The sequence below is a fragment of the Propithecus coquereli genome, unplaced genomic scaffold (assembly GCF_000956105.1).
Source record: "Propithecus coquereli isolate 6110/MARCELLA unplaced genomic scaffold, Pcoq_1.0 Scaffold58, whole genome shotgun sequence".
In the NCBI taxonomy this organism is placed as follows: Eukaryota; Metazoa; Chordata; class Mammalia; order Primates; family Indriidae; genus Propithecus; species Propithecus coquereli.
This window is the reverse complement of record NW_012151729.1, coordinates 2,443,251-2,455,502: the sequence shown is the minus strand read 5'-3', so window position 1 is coordinate 2,455,502 and position 12,252 is coordinate 2,443,251. Positions and strand designations below refer to the sequence as shown.

General features: G+C 54.4%; 1 protein-coding gene across 1 annotated transcript in view; it reads left to right on the top strand.

The window, feature by feature from the left end:
• Positions 1 to 12,252, top strand: part of NDST1 (N-deacetylase/N-sulfotransferase (heparan glucosaminyl) 1) — a 40,338-nt gene that overhangs the window by 6,640 nt on the left and 21,446 nt on the right. Inside the window, exons 2-3 of the mRNA XM_012658318.1 lie at positions 4,038 to 4,934; positions 11,268 to 11,762. Of these exons, the coding sequence (XP_012513772.1) occupies positions 4,422 to 4,934; positions 11,268 to 11,762 (1,008 nt within the window). The 5' untranslated portion in view covers positions 4,038 to 4,421. The remainder of the gene's footprint in view (positions 1 to 4,037; positions 4,935 to 11,267; positions 11,763 to 12,252) is intronic.

The window sequence follows — 12,252 nt, the reverse complement described above, 5'->3', positions numbered from 1 at the left end:
GGGCTGTGCTGGAGACCCCCGCTTGCTGGCAAGCTGGGTGGCTGGCACTTTGTTTACAAAGCAACTGGCTTTCCCTCCACCTTCTCTGGGGGACAGGGGCTACTTTGCACTCTGTCTGGCCTGAGTTTTGCCACAGCCTTATCCTAAGCCACTTGGCTTCTAATCGTGGATCCATCCATCTAGCTCCTGGGGAAGGCCACAGCCTCCAAAGGGGAGGCTGCTTTTCAGGCATGCAGTGAGGGGAGGAGGCAGGCTTGGGCGCCCTGGGTCTCTCTGTGTGAAGAGCAGGCTCCCCTGCCCCAGCCCTTGCCCACCCTCTGTGGCAGGAGCCAGCGCTCTCCCTGACTGACTCGCGGGGCTGCAGACTTTGGGATGAGCAAGAGGGAAGTGCTTTGTGAGCTAAGTTGTGAGTTCGTTAAATAAGCAACAGGTGATAATAATAGCAGCTGTGCGCCAGCCGGGCTTTTGGGCATTTTATACGTCAGCTCATTTAATTTTCGCAACCTTGGGAAGTATGTAAAATTCTCCTGTTTTACCTATGAGGAAACTGAGGCACTGAGAAGTTAAACAACTTGCCCAAGATCACACAGCTGCGCGGTGGTGGAGCTTGGGCTTGAAAGAAGGAGCCCTGGGCTCCATTCTGCACGTGTGACTGGTAGGCTCCGTTAATCTAGGACTTCAGGTCCATGGATGGGCTTGAGGGGGCTCTGAACAAATTGAAGTTGTTGCTTTTTCCAGTATATGTACATGTGTGTGTGTGTGTGTGTGTGTTTTACATGCCATCCTTCAGTACCGTGAGAAAAAGACTTTATTTTTGGAGCAGTTTTAGGTTCGCAGCATAATCGAGAAGAAGGTACAGAGATTTCCCATATGCTCCCGCCCCCAGCGTGCACGGCCTCCCCACTATCGACTCGCCCCACCAGAGTGGTGCGCTCGTGACAACTGTTGGTCCTGCATCGACATGATGCTGTTATCGCCCAGCGTCCACAGTTTACGTTGGGGTTCACTGTTGGGGCCGTGCACCCTGTGGGCTTGGGCGAATGTAGAACAATGTGTCCACCACTGTAGCATCAGACACAGTACTTTCTTTTTTTTTTTCTTTTTGAGACAGAGTCTCACTCTTGCCCGGGCTAGAGTGCCGTGGCGTCAGCCTAGCTCACAGCAACCTCAAACTCCTGGGCTCAAGTGATCCTCCTGCCTCAGCCTCCCGAGTAGCTGGGACCACAGGCATGCACCACCATGCCCGGCTGATTTTTTTCTATATATTTTTAGTTGTCCAGATAATTTCTTTCTATTTTTTTTAGTAGAGACGGGGTCTCGCTCTTGCTCAGGCTGGTTTCGAACTCCTGAGCTCAACGAGCCACCCGCCTCAGCCTCCCAAAGTGCTAGGATTACAGGCGTGAGCCACCGCGCCCAGCCTAGACACAGTACTTTCACTGCCAACAAATTGCTCTTTGCTTCACTGATTCATCTCCCCAACCCCCAACCTCTGGCAACCATGCGCGGTTTTTTTTTTAAATGTGCATATTTTTTATATCTGAAAAATCTTGTCAGATTCCAACAGGGGTCCATGACCCCCAGATGCCTGGGCCTCAGTGGATTGCATCATTAACATGCTGATAGGCTGTTACTGTGAGAGCTGCAGGGCCAGCAACTGCAGCGCTCGGGCCTGCGGGGAGAGGGGTTTGGTGGCCGGCGTGGGCAGGGCACCGTCAGGGCATCCCTACCTCCCCACCACTGTGCTTCTGTCCTGGCCCCAGGCTGAGGGGTGGGGCTCGACTATGGCCACAGGCTGCCTTATCAGTGGCAAATGGAACACGGTGTACCTTGGGCGAAAGCAGGACCAGTCGCCCCAGGCTTCCTGGATCTGCCCAGGACACCTGCACCTTCTTGCCCTGTTCTCAGCTAGAATTGCAGGGAGTCCCTGGAAAGTGCTTCCTTATCTCCAAGCTGGGCATGTGCCATTCCCTCTTCCTACACCTGGCCAACCTTTACTTATTGTTCTGGTCAGCTCAGGTGCCACTTCCTCCAGGAAGCCTTCCTAGTCCCCCTTCCCCCCTCCAGAGGGGTTAAGTATCCCTCAGGTCTCCCAAACACCTTTCCCTGCCCCCACTGTAACAATCATCGCCTGTCCCCCTGCATTGTAGATGCCTGTTTTCTTGGCTGCCTCTGCTTCCCCAGGGTGTTGGCACATAGCAGGGACTGAAATGTAGAATATCAGAGGTGGAAGAGCCCCCAGAAATCATCTGCCCCAACCCCCCTCTAAAAGGCAGGAAGCGACGATAGGGTATGCTTGAGGTCACACAGTGCCTCATAGCAGAGCTGGGACCAGACCTGCTGTCCCAGCTGTCTCCTCATTTATCAGGCAAAAAGTGGAAAATGGAAATCACCCAGAGATAATCACTGTTAGTGCTTTTTTGTATTTATCACCAGTTTCTAGCCTATGCACAAAAATGTTTAAAAAAATGTGACCATACGTACAGTTTTATAAATGTTTTCCGCTTTTACAATATATATGGTAATTACATTTCTATGTCAGTGAACGTACTTCTCCGACATATTGTAAATGGCTGCCTAAGATTCCATCGCAGGCTTGCATTATAATTTCTAAAGACATTCCCCTATTGTCGGGCGTTTGCTATTATAAACAGCACTGGGATTCGCATTCTTGTGGGGAAATCTTTACACGCTTCTGCAGTAACTACCTCTAGGATGAATCCCTAGAAGTGCAGCTGTGGGTTCTGGGGCATTCTGTGCCCATGCGGAGCACACCATCTAGTCTTGGGGCTGGGAAGGAGTTCACAGATCTTTACCCCCAAGGCCAGGCCTGCGCCTCGCATTGCACCCTGGCTGCTGCAGCCCAGGCTCTCTCACCTTCCATTCTGGTCCTGGGGAGCTCTCCTGCTGGCTTTCAGCAGCTGCAACTGATAGAAAGGTGCCTGGATTGCTGGGGAACCTCATTCCCTGTGGCTTTGACTCATGTCTAAGGGAGACTGGAGGGCTGTGCTTGGGCTTGCTGTTTGGAGTGAGGGAGTTGGGGGATTTGGGGGGTGTGTGTGGGTCTTCATCAGCTCCTTCCGGTGAGATGTGTGCAGGTGGCATGGCCTGGGTCGGGGGTTCAGGCTGAAGGGGGAGGCTGGAACCCAGAGTTCTGGCTGCCAGGGTGGAAGAAGGCCCAATGCAGGGGAAGCTTCCCCACCTATCCCATGGCAAGCTGGGAATCCTCAGACAGGGTGTTTGGTCACTTGCTCTCCTGGGCTGCTGTGTGCACCTGTGGGCCCAGATCCCGAGGATGACAAATGCCTGGTTGCGTCAGGGGCAAATATGTCAGCTGCCATTTCTGAGTGTTTCCTGTGCCAAGCTCCTTAGACACGTTTATACAGTTGGCTCCTGGCCACAGTCGGTGCTACAGGGGTGGTGACGACCTTACAGATGAGCTCACTGGTGCTCGCGAGGTGCAATGACTCGCCTCTCGCACAGCCAGGGCATGGGTGCCCCACAGCCCTGGCTGTGAATTGTGCTTGGCTGCTTCTGCCAAAGACTCAGTCTTTTCATCTGTCAGATGGGGCTGCTGGGCCCATTCAGGGTGAGCAATGGATGAGGAAGCAAAGGGAAGATGGTGAGGACGTGGTGTTTCATAGTGTTTAGAATTCCACCTCTAGCTCTCAGGCCTTGCAAGTATTCATTGTCTCTCTTTGTCCTTCCTGCTTCTGGATTTTTCTTGGCCCAGTCTTGGACTCTGATAATAGCAACTACCATTTGTAGATGCCAGGTGCTGGGTACTACTCTACGTCCTTTATAAACAAAGTTTATATCCATCGTTAAATATCCAGCCTCTTGTGAGAATGGCTGCTGTTTATTTGCCACATTTCACAAATGGGGAACTGAGGCTCGGAGCAATTAAAGAGCTTGTCCCACGTCATGCAGCCAGTTTGGGCAGCACTACTTGACCGTGAGCCCACCTGGGTTAGGTCCAGTGTGTCCTCAGTCAGCTGATCCCCGAAGCCCTCGCTCTGACTCTCCTGTTCTCTCCACAGCCTCAGCCCCGCGGGCCCCACGGAGTGAGTGTCATGCGACATCCCCAGGCCTGCCCAGGGTCCTCTGGCCCACTGCCCAGACCCCCCAGGAGGCCCTGACGCCCTGGGGCACTTCTGCTCTGCACAGGACCACCAGGGGGTTTGCCATGGTGACATAAAGGGGCGCAGAGGAAGGAAGGAGCGCGACCAGCCTGCGGACTGCGCCCCTGGCTGGGGGGAAGGGCCAGGGGCCCGGATCCTCCACCCCCACCGCCCACCGAGGGCCTCGCTTCCTAAGTCTCTGTGAATTTCTGGGTCATTGGACGACTCTCGTGTCTCCTGTGTGGGGCCTTGGGGTGGCCAGGGCAGGCCAGGCCTCCGGTGGCCGAGGTCTCGGGGGCCAGGATGCCTGCCCTGGCGTGCCTCCGGAGGTTGTGTCGGCACGTGTCCCCGCAGGCTGTCCTTTTCCTGCTGTTCGTCTTCTGTCTGTTCAGCGTTTTCGTCTCGGCCTACTACCTATATGGCTGGAAGCGGGGCCTGGAGCCCTCGGCAGATGCCCCTGAGCCCGACTGTGGGGACCCGCCTCCCGTGGCCCCCAGTCGCCTCCTGCCACTCAAGCCTGTGCAGGCAGCTGCCCCTTCCCGCACGGACCCGTTGGTGCTGGTGTTTGTGGAGAGCCTCTACTCGCAGCTGGGCCAGGAGGTGGTGGCCATCCTGGAGTCCAGCCGCTTCAAGTACCGAACAGAGATTGCGCCGGGCAAGGGGGACATGCCCACGCTCACAGACAAGGGCCGTGGCCGCTTCGCCCTCATCATCTATGAGAACATCCTCAAGTACGTCAACCTGGACGCCTGGAACCGGGAGCTGCTGGACAAGTACTGTGTGGCCTACGGCGTGGGCATCATTGGCTTCTTTAAGGTACGCAGGGAGCAGGGTCCCCGAACAGTTCAGAGCCCGTCTCCACACTCGTGAGTTGAGTGCCAGAGTTCTCATCTGTGAAATGGGTGTAACTGCAGCAGCTACCTGCCAGGGTTGTTGGGAAAGTTAAATGGGTACATGCAAAGCACTCGGAGCGCACAGTGAGTGCTTTGTAAGTATTAGGGGAGCACAGTAGAGGACAGCCTGCCATACATGGGGTCCTGCACACAGCAGGCACTTGCCTAAAGGAGGCTCTAGGGGTGGGTGCAAGATAGGGGCATGCTCTGCTAGGTACCCCAAAACCGCCATGGCAGTCCTCCCCAAGGAGGGCTTTTGTCCCCATGTTGCAGATGAGCAAACCAGGGCTTAGGGGGGTTTAGGTGACTAATCTGAGGCTATGCAGCCTATAGGTGGGGAAGCTGAGATTTTAACCCAGACGTAGACGGTTTGGGCTATCCATGCCATGCTCGTTCTTCTTGGCTGCAGCCGGGTGTGGAGTTTATGCACCTCCTGACCCAGAGCCATTTTGCACTGGGAGAAAGAGGAGAGAAATCCCACTGGGCAGGTGGGGAGCTGCTCTGGGGTCCTTGCTGAAAGGGTGTCATGGAGAGACTCTGTCCTTGGGGAGGGGAGGTTGTGAACAGTAGGTGGGGCACCCAGAGGCTGTGGTTGGAGAACTGTGACCTGCAAGATGAAAGCAGGTGCTAGCTGGGACTCTAGCTGTGTGCTCTGGAGGGCATTTCTTCCTTCATTCTACCAGTATTTACTGAGCGCTTTCAGTGTTCCCGGTCCTGTGCTAGGCACTGGGGACACAGGGGTGATCAGAATGGACAGATTCCCTGCTCTCATGGAGCTGGCATTTCGGTGCAGTGGGAGTGGGGTGGGTGACAGGCAGTGAACAAATAAACCTAGGCTGTGGCAGGTGGTGATTAATACAAAAGGAAACAAAGCAGGGAAAGGGCACGGGGGTAGTGGGTGTGGGAGCTTGACGCTATTTTTGATAGAACAGCCAGGGAAGTCGTCTTTGATAAGTGACCTGAAGGAAGAGCGGGGAGGAGCCATGTGGCTGTCTGTGCCAAGAGCCCTCCAGGCAGAAGAAACAGGAAGTGCACAGGTCCTAAAGCAGCCTCTTGCTTGGCATGAGCGAGGAGAGGAGGAGCAGGAGATGGGTATGGGTGGCCCATGCCCGCCGTGGGGTGCCCACTCTTGCCGAACCTTCCTGGCACACGGCGCACTGGGCTCTGTGCTCGGTGCTGGGAGGGGGCTGGTGTAGTGAGGGTTTCTCACGGCATGTTCTTTCACGCACTAATACAGCAGGAAGCCCTGCCACTAAAAAGTGCCGTGAGCCAAGAGCGAAGCCCCCTCGCAGTCCTGCAGTAGAGCAGCCCGTTGAGATTTGTTCCCCAACTGGCTTGATCACAAAACCCTTTCTTTCACAGAGCACCCTCAGGGAACGCTGGCCTGGTTTATGGCTTTATAGTGGCATCCAGTCAGACTGTCTCCACTGTCTTTCTCTTTTCTCCTGGACTCTGTACTCTCTCCTGCCGTGAACTTCATTAGATTTGGTTCAGAGCCCCAGGCCCGGGACGTGTCAGGACGGCCGCCGTTTATTGCGTGTTTGTTCGGTGCCACGCACTATCTACGTGCTTTACGTGCATTAACTCCCTTCACGCCAATGAACTGTCCTGCACGGCAGGTGAATCGCATCCTGATTTAAGAGAGGTGAAGGAATGTGCCCAAGCCCACGTCTCTAATAAATATCGATCTAGGATTTGAACCCAGGCAGTCTGGCTCCGGAGGCCTTAGCCTTCACCACTGTGTGACGAGTCCAGGAGCCTCACGTACCGTTTACTTAGGGGAAGTTGCATCACAGGCTACACGCAGCGCACAGTGCTCCCGCAGTCTCTGGGACCGGGCCGAGGGCTGCGGGCCTTGGGCAGTTGATACAATGAGGCTTGGGCCCTATCTAGCCCCAGTTCCTTGCTCTACAGAAGGTGAACAGAGGCCCAGGAGGGGCAGGGACATGCTCAGAGTCTCACTGTGGGGTCAGTGGCAATTGCAGGACTTCGTGCTCTTCCTACCCTATTGCATAAGACAAGACCCCTCCTTGGTTTGGAGCAGCAGCCTATGCTTTTCTGTTCCATTGCATGCCCCCTGGTGGTCAAGGCGCGTCTTTTGGCTCTTTGCAAGACCAGCCTTGGCGCTGCGTGTGGGGCTTGCCAGATGGGGAGTGTTTGTGGACTCAGGGATCTGGAGACTCTCATTTTCCTCCAGCTCTGGGTTCCCAAGGCAATGTGAGAGCAAGGGCTCAAAAGTCCAGAAAGGTTCCAATCTTCCTGTCACTTAGTAGAGTGACTTTGGGCAGATACTCAACCCATCTGTAAACGGGGCCAATTACAACCCTTGCCTCACTGGGCTGTATTGAACATAAAACAAGATAGCAGGCAGGAAGCACTAAGCCCAGTGCTTGGTACCTGGAACCAGGTGATAGCAGCCAACATGCTTGTCATCGCCAAGTTCAGCAAACGCAGCAGTGGTAGCACCTTGGCTGTCTTGTGGCCCTGACCAATATGTGACCCTGTGAGGTCCTGCGAGTTGGGAATTGGGTCATCCTCACCTGGAGCCCCAGTTCTTGGCACTGTCACCCCTCAGCCTTGCAACTGCAGGTGCCCTGGGGCCGAGCACACCTGGCGGAGGTCTGGCAAAGGCTACCTGGCCGCTTTCCTTGAGCACTTACTGCGCGCCAGACACTGAGCTCGTTGCTTTTCAGGCGCTATCATGTTTAATTCTCACAACTACCCCATGAAGTAGGCGCTTCATTTTCAGGTAAGGACCTGAGGCTCAAAAAGTTAAATGGCTTTTCCAGAGTGACATAGCTACAGATTGAGTACCCCTTATCTGAAATATTTGGGACCAGAAGTGCTTTAGATTTTGGAATATTTACATTCTACTTACTGGTTGAGCATCTCTAATCTGCAAATCTGAAATTTGAAATGCTCCGGTCAGCGTTTTCTTTGAGCATGACCTTTGAGTATCATATTGGTGCTCAAAAATTTTGGATTTTGGGGAATTTGAATTTTCAGATTAGGGATGCTTAATCTGTAGTAGGTCATAGAGCTAGGATTTCATAATCAAGCTTGCTGCTTCTAACCCAATATGAGAGCAAACTGACCGATGGGCAGCCTCAGGCCCGGAGAGGAGATGCAGGGTCCCCAAGGTCATCCAGCTGATTAACAGTTCAGTCTGTGCTAGGTGAGACCACTACCTCCCCATTCCCAAATCAGGGCTCTTCCTCCCTCTGCCTGAGTGACCCCATTGGAAGACTTGGTGTCTCCTGAGTGGGTCCTCAGTGGTGAGGAACGGGAGGGACTTCCTCTCTGAGCATGTCCCTGCTCTTCCTGGGGTGAGGCCTGCAGTGGGGGCCGGCCTTGGCCATGCCAAAGCTCCCCACTCCTTTCCCTGGCTGGGGTGGGCCGCCAGTGACTTGGCTTTCTCCCTTCCTCGATGGCCAGGCAGCTGGCTGGGCTGCGAGCACCTGGCAGTCAGCTGAGGGTTGGGACTTTGAAATGGGATCCCTCAGCACCCGTGGTCCAATGTGGCATCCCGGGCCTCAGCAGGTGATAGGCAGGGCCTGAAATGTCTCTGGCCCCCACCGCTTTTGCCCCCACGTAGCCTGAGCAGTTCCCATTCTTGGCCAGTGCTGGCTTGGGGTCATGGGATGCCTGGAGGTAGGGGAGGTAGCCTCTGGCTGTGCACTGGGCCTCACCCCCAGTCTGGCTTGGGACAGGGTGGGGAGCTGGCAGGTACTCCTGTGTTTGGAGAATGATGTGCAGCCTCCTCATTGCGGTTTACAAGGTCAGGGCACTGCAGAGCCTCTCTGGGAGTCAGAAAAAAGCACTTCTGCGTGGAGATTAGTAAAAGGCACCTTTCTGGACAGGTGCAACTCTGCACCTGGGCACAAGGCTCAGCTGAGATTTTACCCTACTCACCACCCAGCTGCATGCCCTCCTACAGTGCTCCCCGCCCTCGTGCTCTCCCCTGAGTAGCTCTCCTTAGGGCCCTGCACATGACCCTGTCTCCCTCTTCAAACTTATTTTGTGCCTTTTGTCCACTCTTGCTTTGCCCCACCCCACATGGATCTTTTAAAAATGCAAATTGGAACCTGTCACACCAGGCTTCAGAACCCTTTGATGAAGTCTTTGATGGCTTCCCGCTGCCACTTCAAACTTCTAAGGTCCTGCTGGTCTGGCCCCAGCTGACGTTTCTGCCCTATCTCCTTTCCCTCTTGATCACTCTGCTGGCTTCTTGCTATTCCTTGATCATGCTGAGGCCTTTCCTACCTCAGGGCCTTTGCACTTGCTGTTCTTGGAACTTGGTCCCCACCTTTCCCTTAGTTGGTGCTTACTTGTTCTTTAAACGTTAGCTTAAAAGTCCCAGGTATAGTCCGTTGCCTCCTGAGCCAACTAACTGTGCCCAGCAAGGTACTCTTCCACAGCTACGCAGCTCCTCTGTGCAGCGTGTGCTACACTGCGGTTCCGTGTTTATTCCTGTGATTTTTTCATGGATGCCTCTCTCCCCTGCTTGCCTTTAAGGATTATGAGGGCAGGGGCCATGCCTGTTTTTTCTCACTGTATCAGTGGCACTTAATACAGTGTCTCGCCCAGTGAATAATTGTGGCATGAACAGTTGAAACCTGTATGGAACAGCTTTCATGTGCCAGGCACTGGGGACCTGTCTGTTCCTCTTTCATTCTTTTAAAAAGCCCGGTTACTCATCAAACTGTGTGTTCCCACTGGGTACAAAGCCTGTGCCAGGCACCAGGGGTCCAAAGGTGGAAACAACATAGTTCCTGCCCTCAAGGGGTTGCAGGCTGGTGGGAGAGAGACCCTGAACAGATAATGCAGCAGTTGTGGTGAGATGCTGCCGCTGAGGCTTTAAAGTGGTCTCAGCATCAGGTGTCGGGCAGGTGGGGGAGGGAGGAGGAGATGGGTATATTCACACCTAATGGGTACAGTGGGCACTGTCTGGGGCGTGAGCACACTTGTAGCTCTTACTCAGGCGGTGCAAAGGCAATATATGTAACCTAAATGCTTGTACCCCCATAATACTCTGAAATAAAAAAATAAAATGAAAGAAAGAAGGAAAGGAAGAAAGAAAGTGGTCCCAAGGAGTCCAGTGCAGAGAAGAGGGCATGTGCATTGGGTTTTGAAGGATGAGCAGGAGTTTGCTAGGCCAAGATGACAGAATGGAACAAGGACAGATTGTACCATATCCAGAGGCAGGGAGCTGGGAGGGTGAGGCAGCGCATGAGGGAACAGGCCATGAGCCTAGGGAAGAGGAGATGGGCAGCTGTGGGCACTGTCTGCAGATCCCCAGGGAGCTGGGCAGCAGCAGGAGAAGGGAGGCAGAGACCTCACCATGGCCAGCAGTGACTGGGTGGGCATGGGAGCTGGTCTCCTGTGACGGGGTGGCCTTGGAGGCTTTAGGGAGATATGGGGAATTTGCGATAACTGTGGGCCTCCTTCAGCCCCCAGCAGACACCTCCTCTTTGAGCTTCTATTAATACGTTGGCATCCATGTAAGATTTCTCCTGAAGAAAGGGTTATGTGGCCAAAGCCAGTGGGGCAGCCCCATGCAGCTGAGCCTGGTGGTTAGGTATGTGGGCACCAGGGCAAGGCCTCCCGCCTGCGAGTCATGGCTCCTGCTGACCGCTGTGCTCCTAAGGGCAGTGCTCCCTCCAAGCCTCAGTTTCCTCACTGTGAGGCGGAATAACCAGGCCGATGCGAAGACTGAATGAGCAATTGATCATGCCACAGGCCCTGTTCTAAGCACTTCGCCAGCATTAATACTGGTCATCCTCCACCACCCTAGAGGTATTTACTGTTCTTAGCCACATCTTACAGCAGAGGAAACTGAGGCACAGAGAGGTGACATAACTTGTCCAAAAGCCAGGCAGTCTGGCAGAGTCCATGCTCTCAACTGCTAGACTTTCCTCTGTGATTTAGCCTCTCCAGGCCTCAGTCTCCTCATCTGTAAAATGGGTATGACAGCAGCGCCTCCGTCATGGGGTCACTGGGAGGATTGACAGCATTCCTGCATGCAAAGTGCACGGAACCCAGGGCCAGGCTTTGGTAAGTGAGTCATATGTGTTCGCCAGTATATTATCGCGGGAGGGCGGAGCACAGGGCCAGGGGTATGGCGAGCCCTCCATGAATGTTGGTGAACATTGTTGATGTCACTGTTGTTGGTCTACATGTGAGATTCTGTGTCCCTTGGGTTCTGGATCTGATGGCTCTTCCCCCTCCCCACTCCTGCCACCCCCCCTGGCTGCAGGCCAATGAGAACAGCCTGCTGAGCGCGCAGCTCAAGGGCTTCCCCTTGTTCCTGCATTCGAACCTGGGCCTGAAGGACTGCAGCATTAACCCCAAGTCCCCGTTGCTGTATGTGACGCGGCCCAGCGAGGTGGAGAAGGGCGTGCTGCCTGGCGAGGACTGGACCGTGTTCCAGTCGAACCACTCGACCTATGAGCCAGTGCTGCTGGCCAAGACACGCTCGTCCGAGTCCATCCCGCACCTGGGCGCCGACGCCGGCCTGCACGCCGCGCTGCATGCCACCGTGGTCCAGGACCTGGGCCTCCATGACGGCATCCAGCGCGTGCTGTTTGGCAACAACCTCAACTTCTGGCTGCACAAGCTCGTCTTTGTGGATGCTGTGGCCTTCCTCACGGGGAAGCGCCTCTCGTTGCCTTTGGACCGCTACATCCTGGTGGACATCGACGACATCTTTGTGGGCAAGGAAGGCACACGCATGAAGGTGGAGGATGTGAAGGTACGGCCGGGGGTGCCAGACCGGGTAAGGCAGGGCCTTAGGAATGTCAAACCTTCATGTAGCCGTCATGACTTCTGGTCTGTGTCTCCCCTGTGCTGTTAGTTGTTTAAAGTACAGTCCCACCCCTGCTCCCTACCCTGGCCAGTTGGTTTTTATAAATTGTCTTATTAGAAGCAAGTGTTACTTAAAATTTTATTTCAGTATTGAATATAGAGGAATTTCGCACCTGGGCTGCAGAGTTTAAGTGCGTATCTATGGAAGGAGAGACCCAGTCACCGAAACGCAAAGATGGGGGCTGTGCAGTGTTATTTATTCGCCTTTTAATTTAGATACGGTTTTTAACTCTTTTTTTTTTTTGAGACAGAGTCTTGCTCTGTTGCCCGGGCTAGAATGCCATGGCATCAGCCTAGCTCACAGCAACCTCAAACTCCTGGGCTCAAGTGATCCTCCTGCCTCAGCCTCCCGAGTAGCTGGGACTACAGGCATGCGC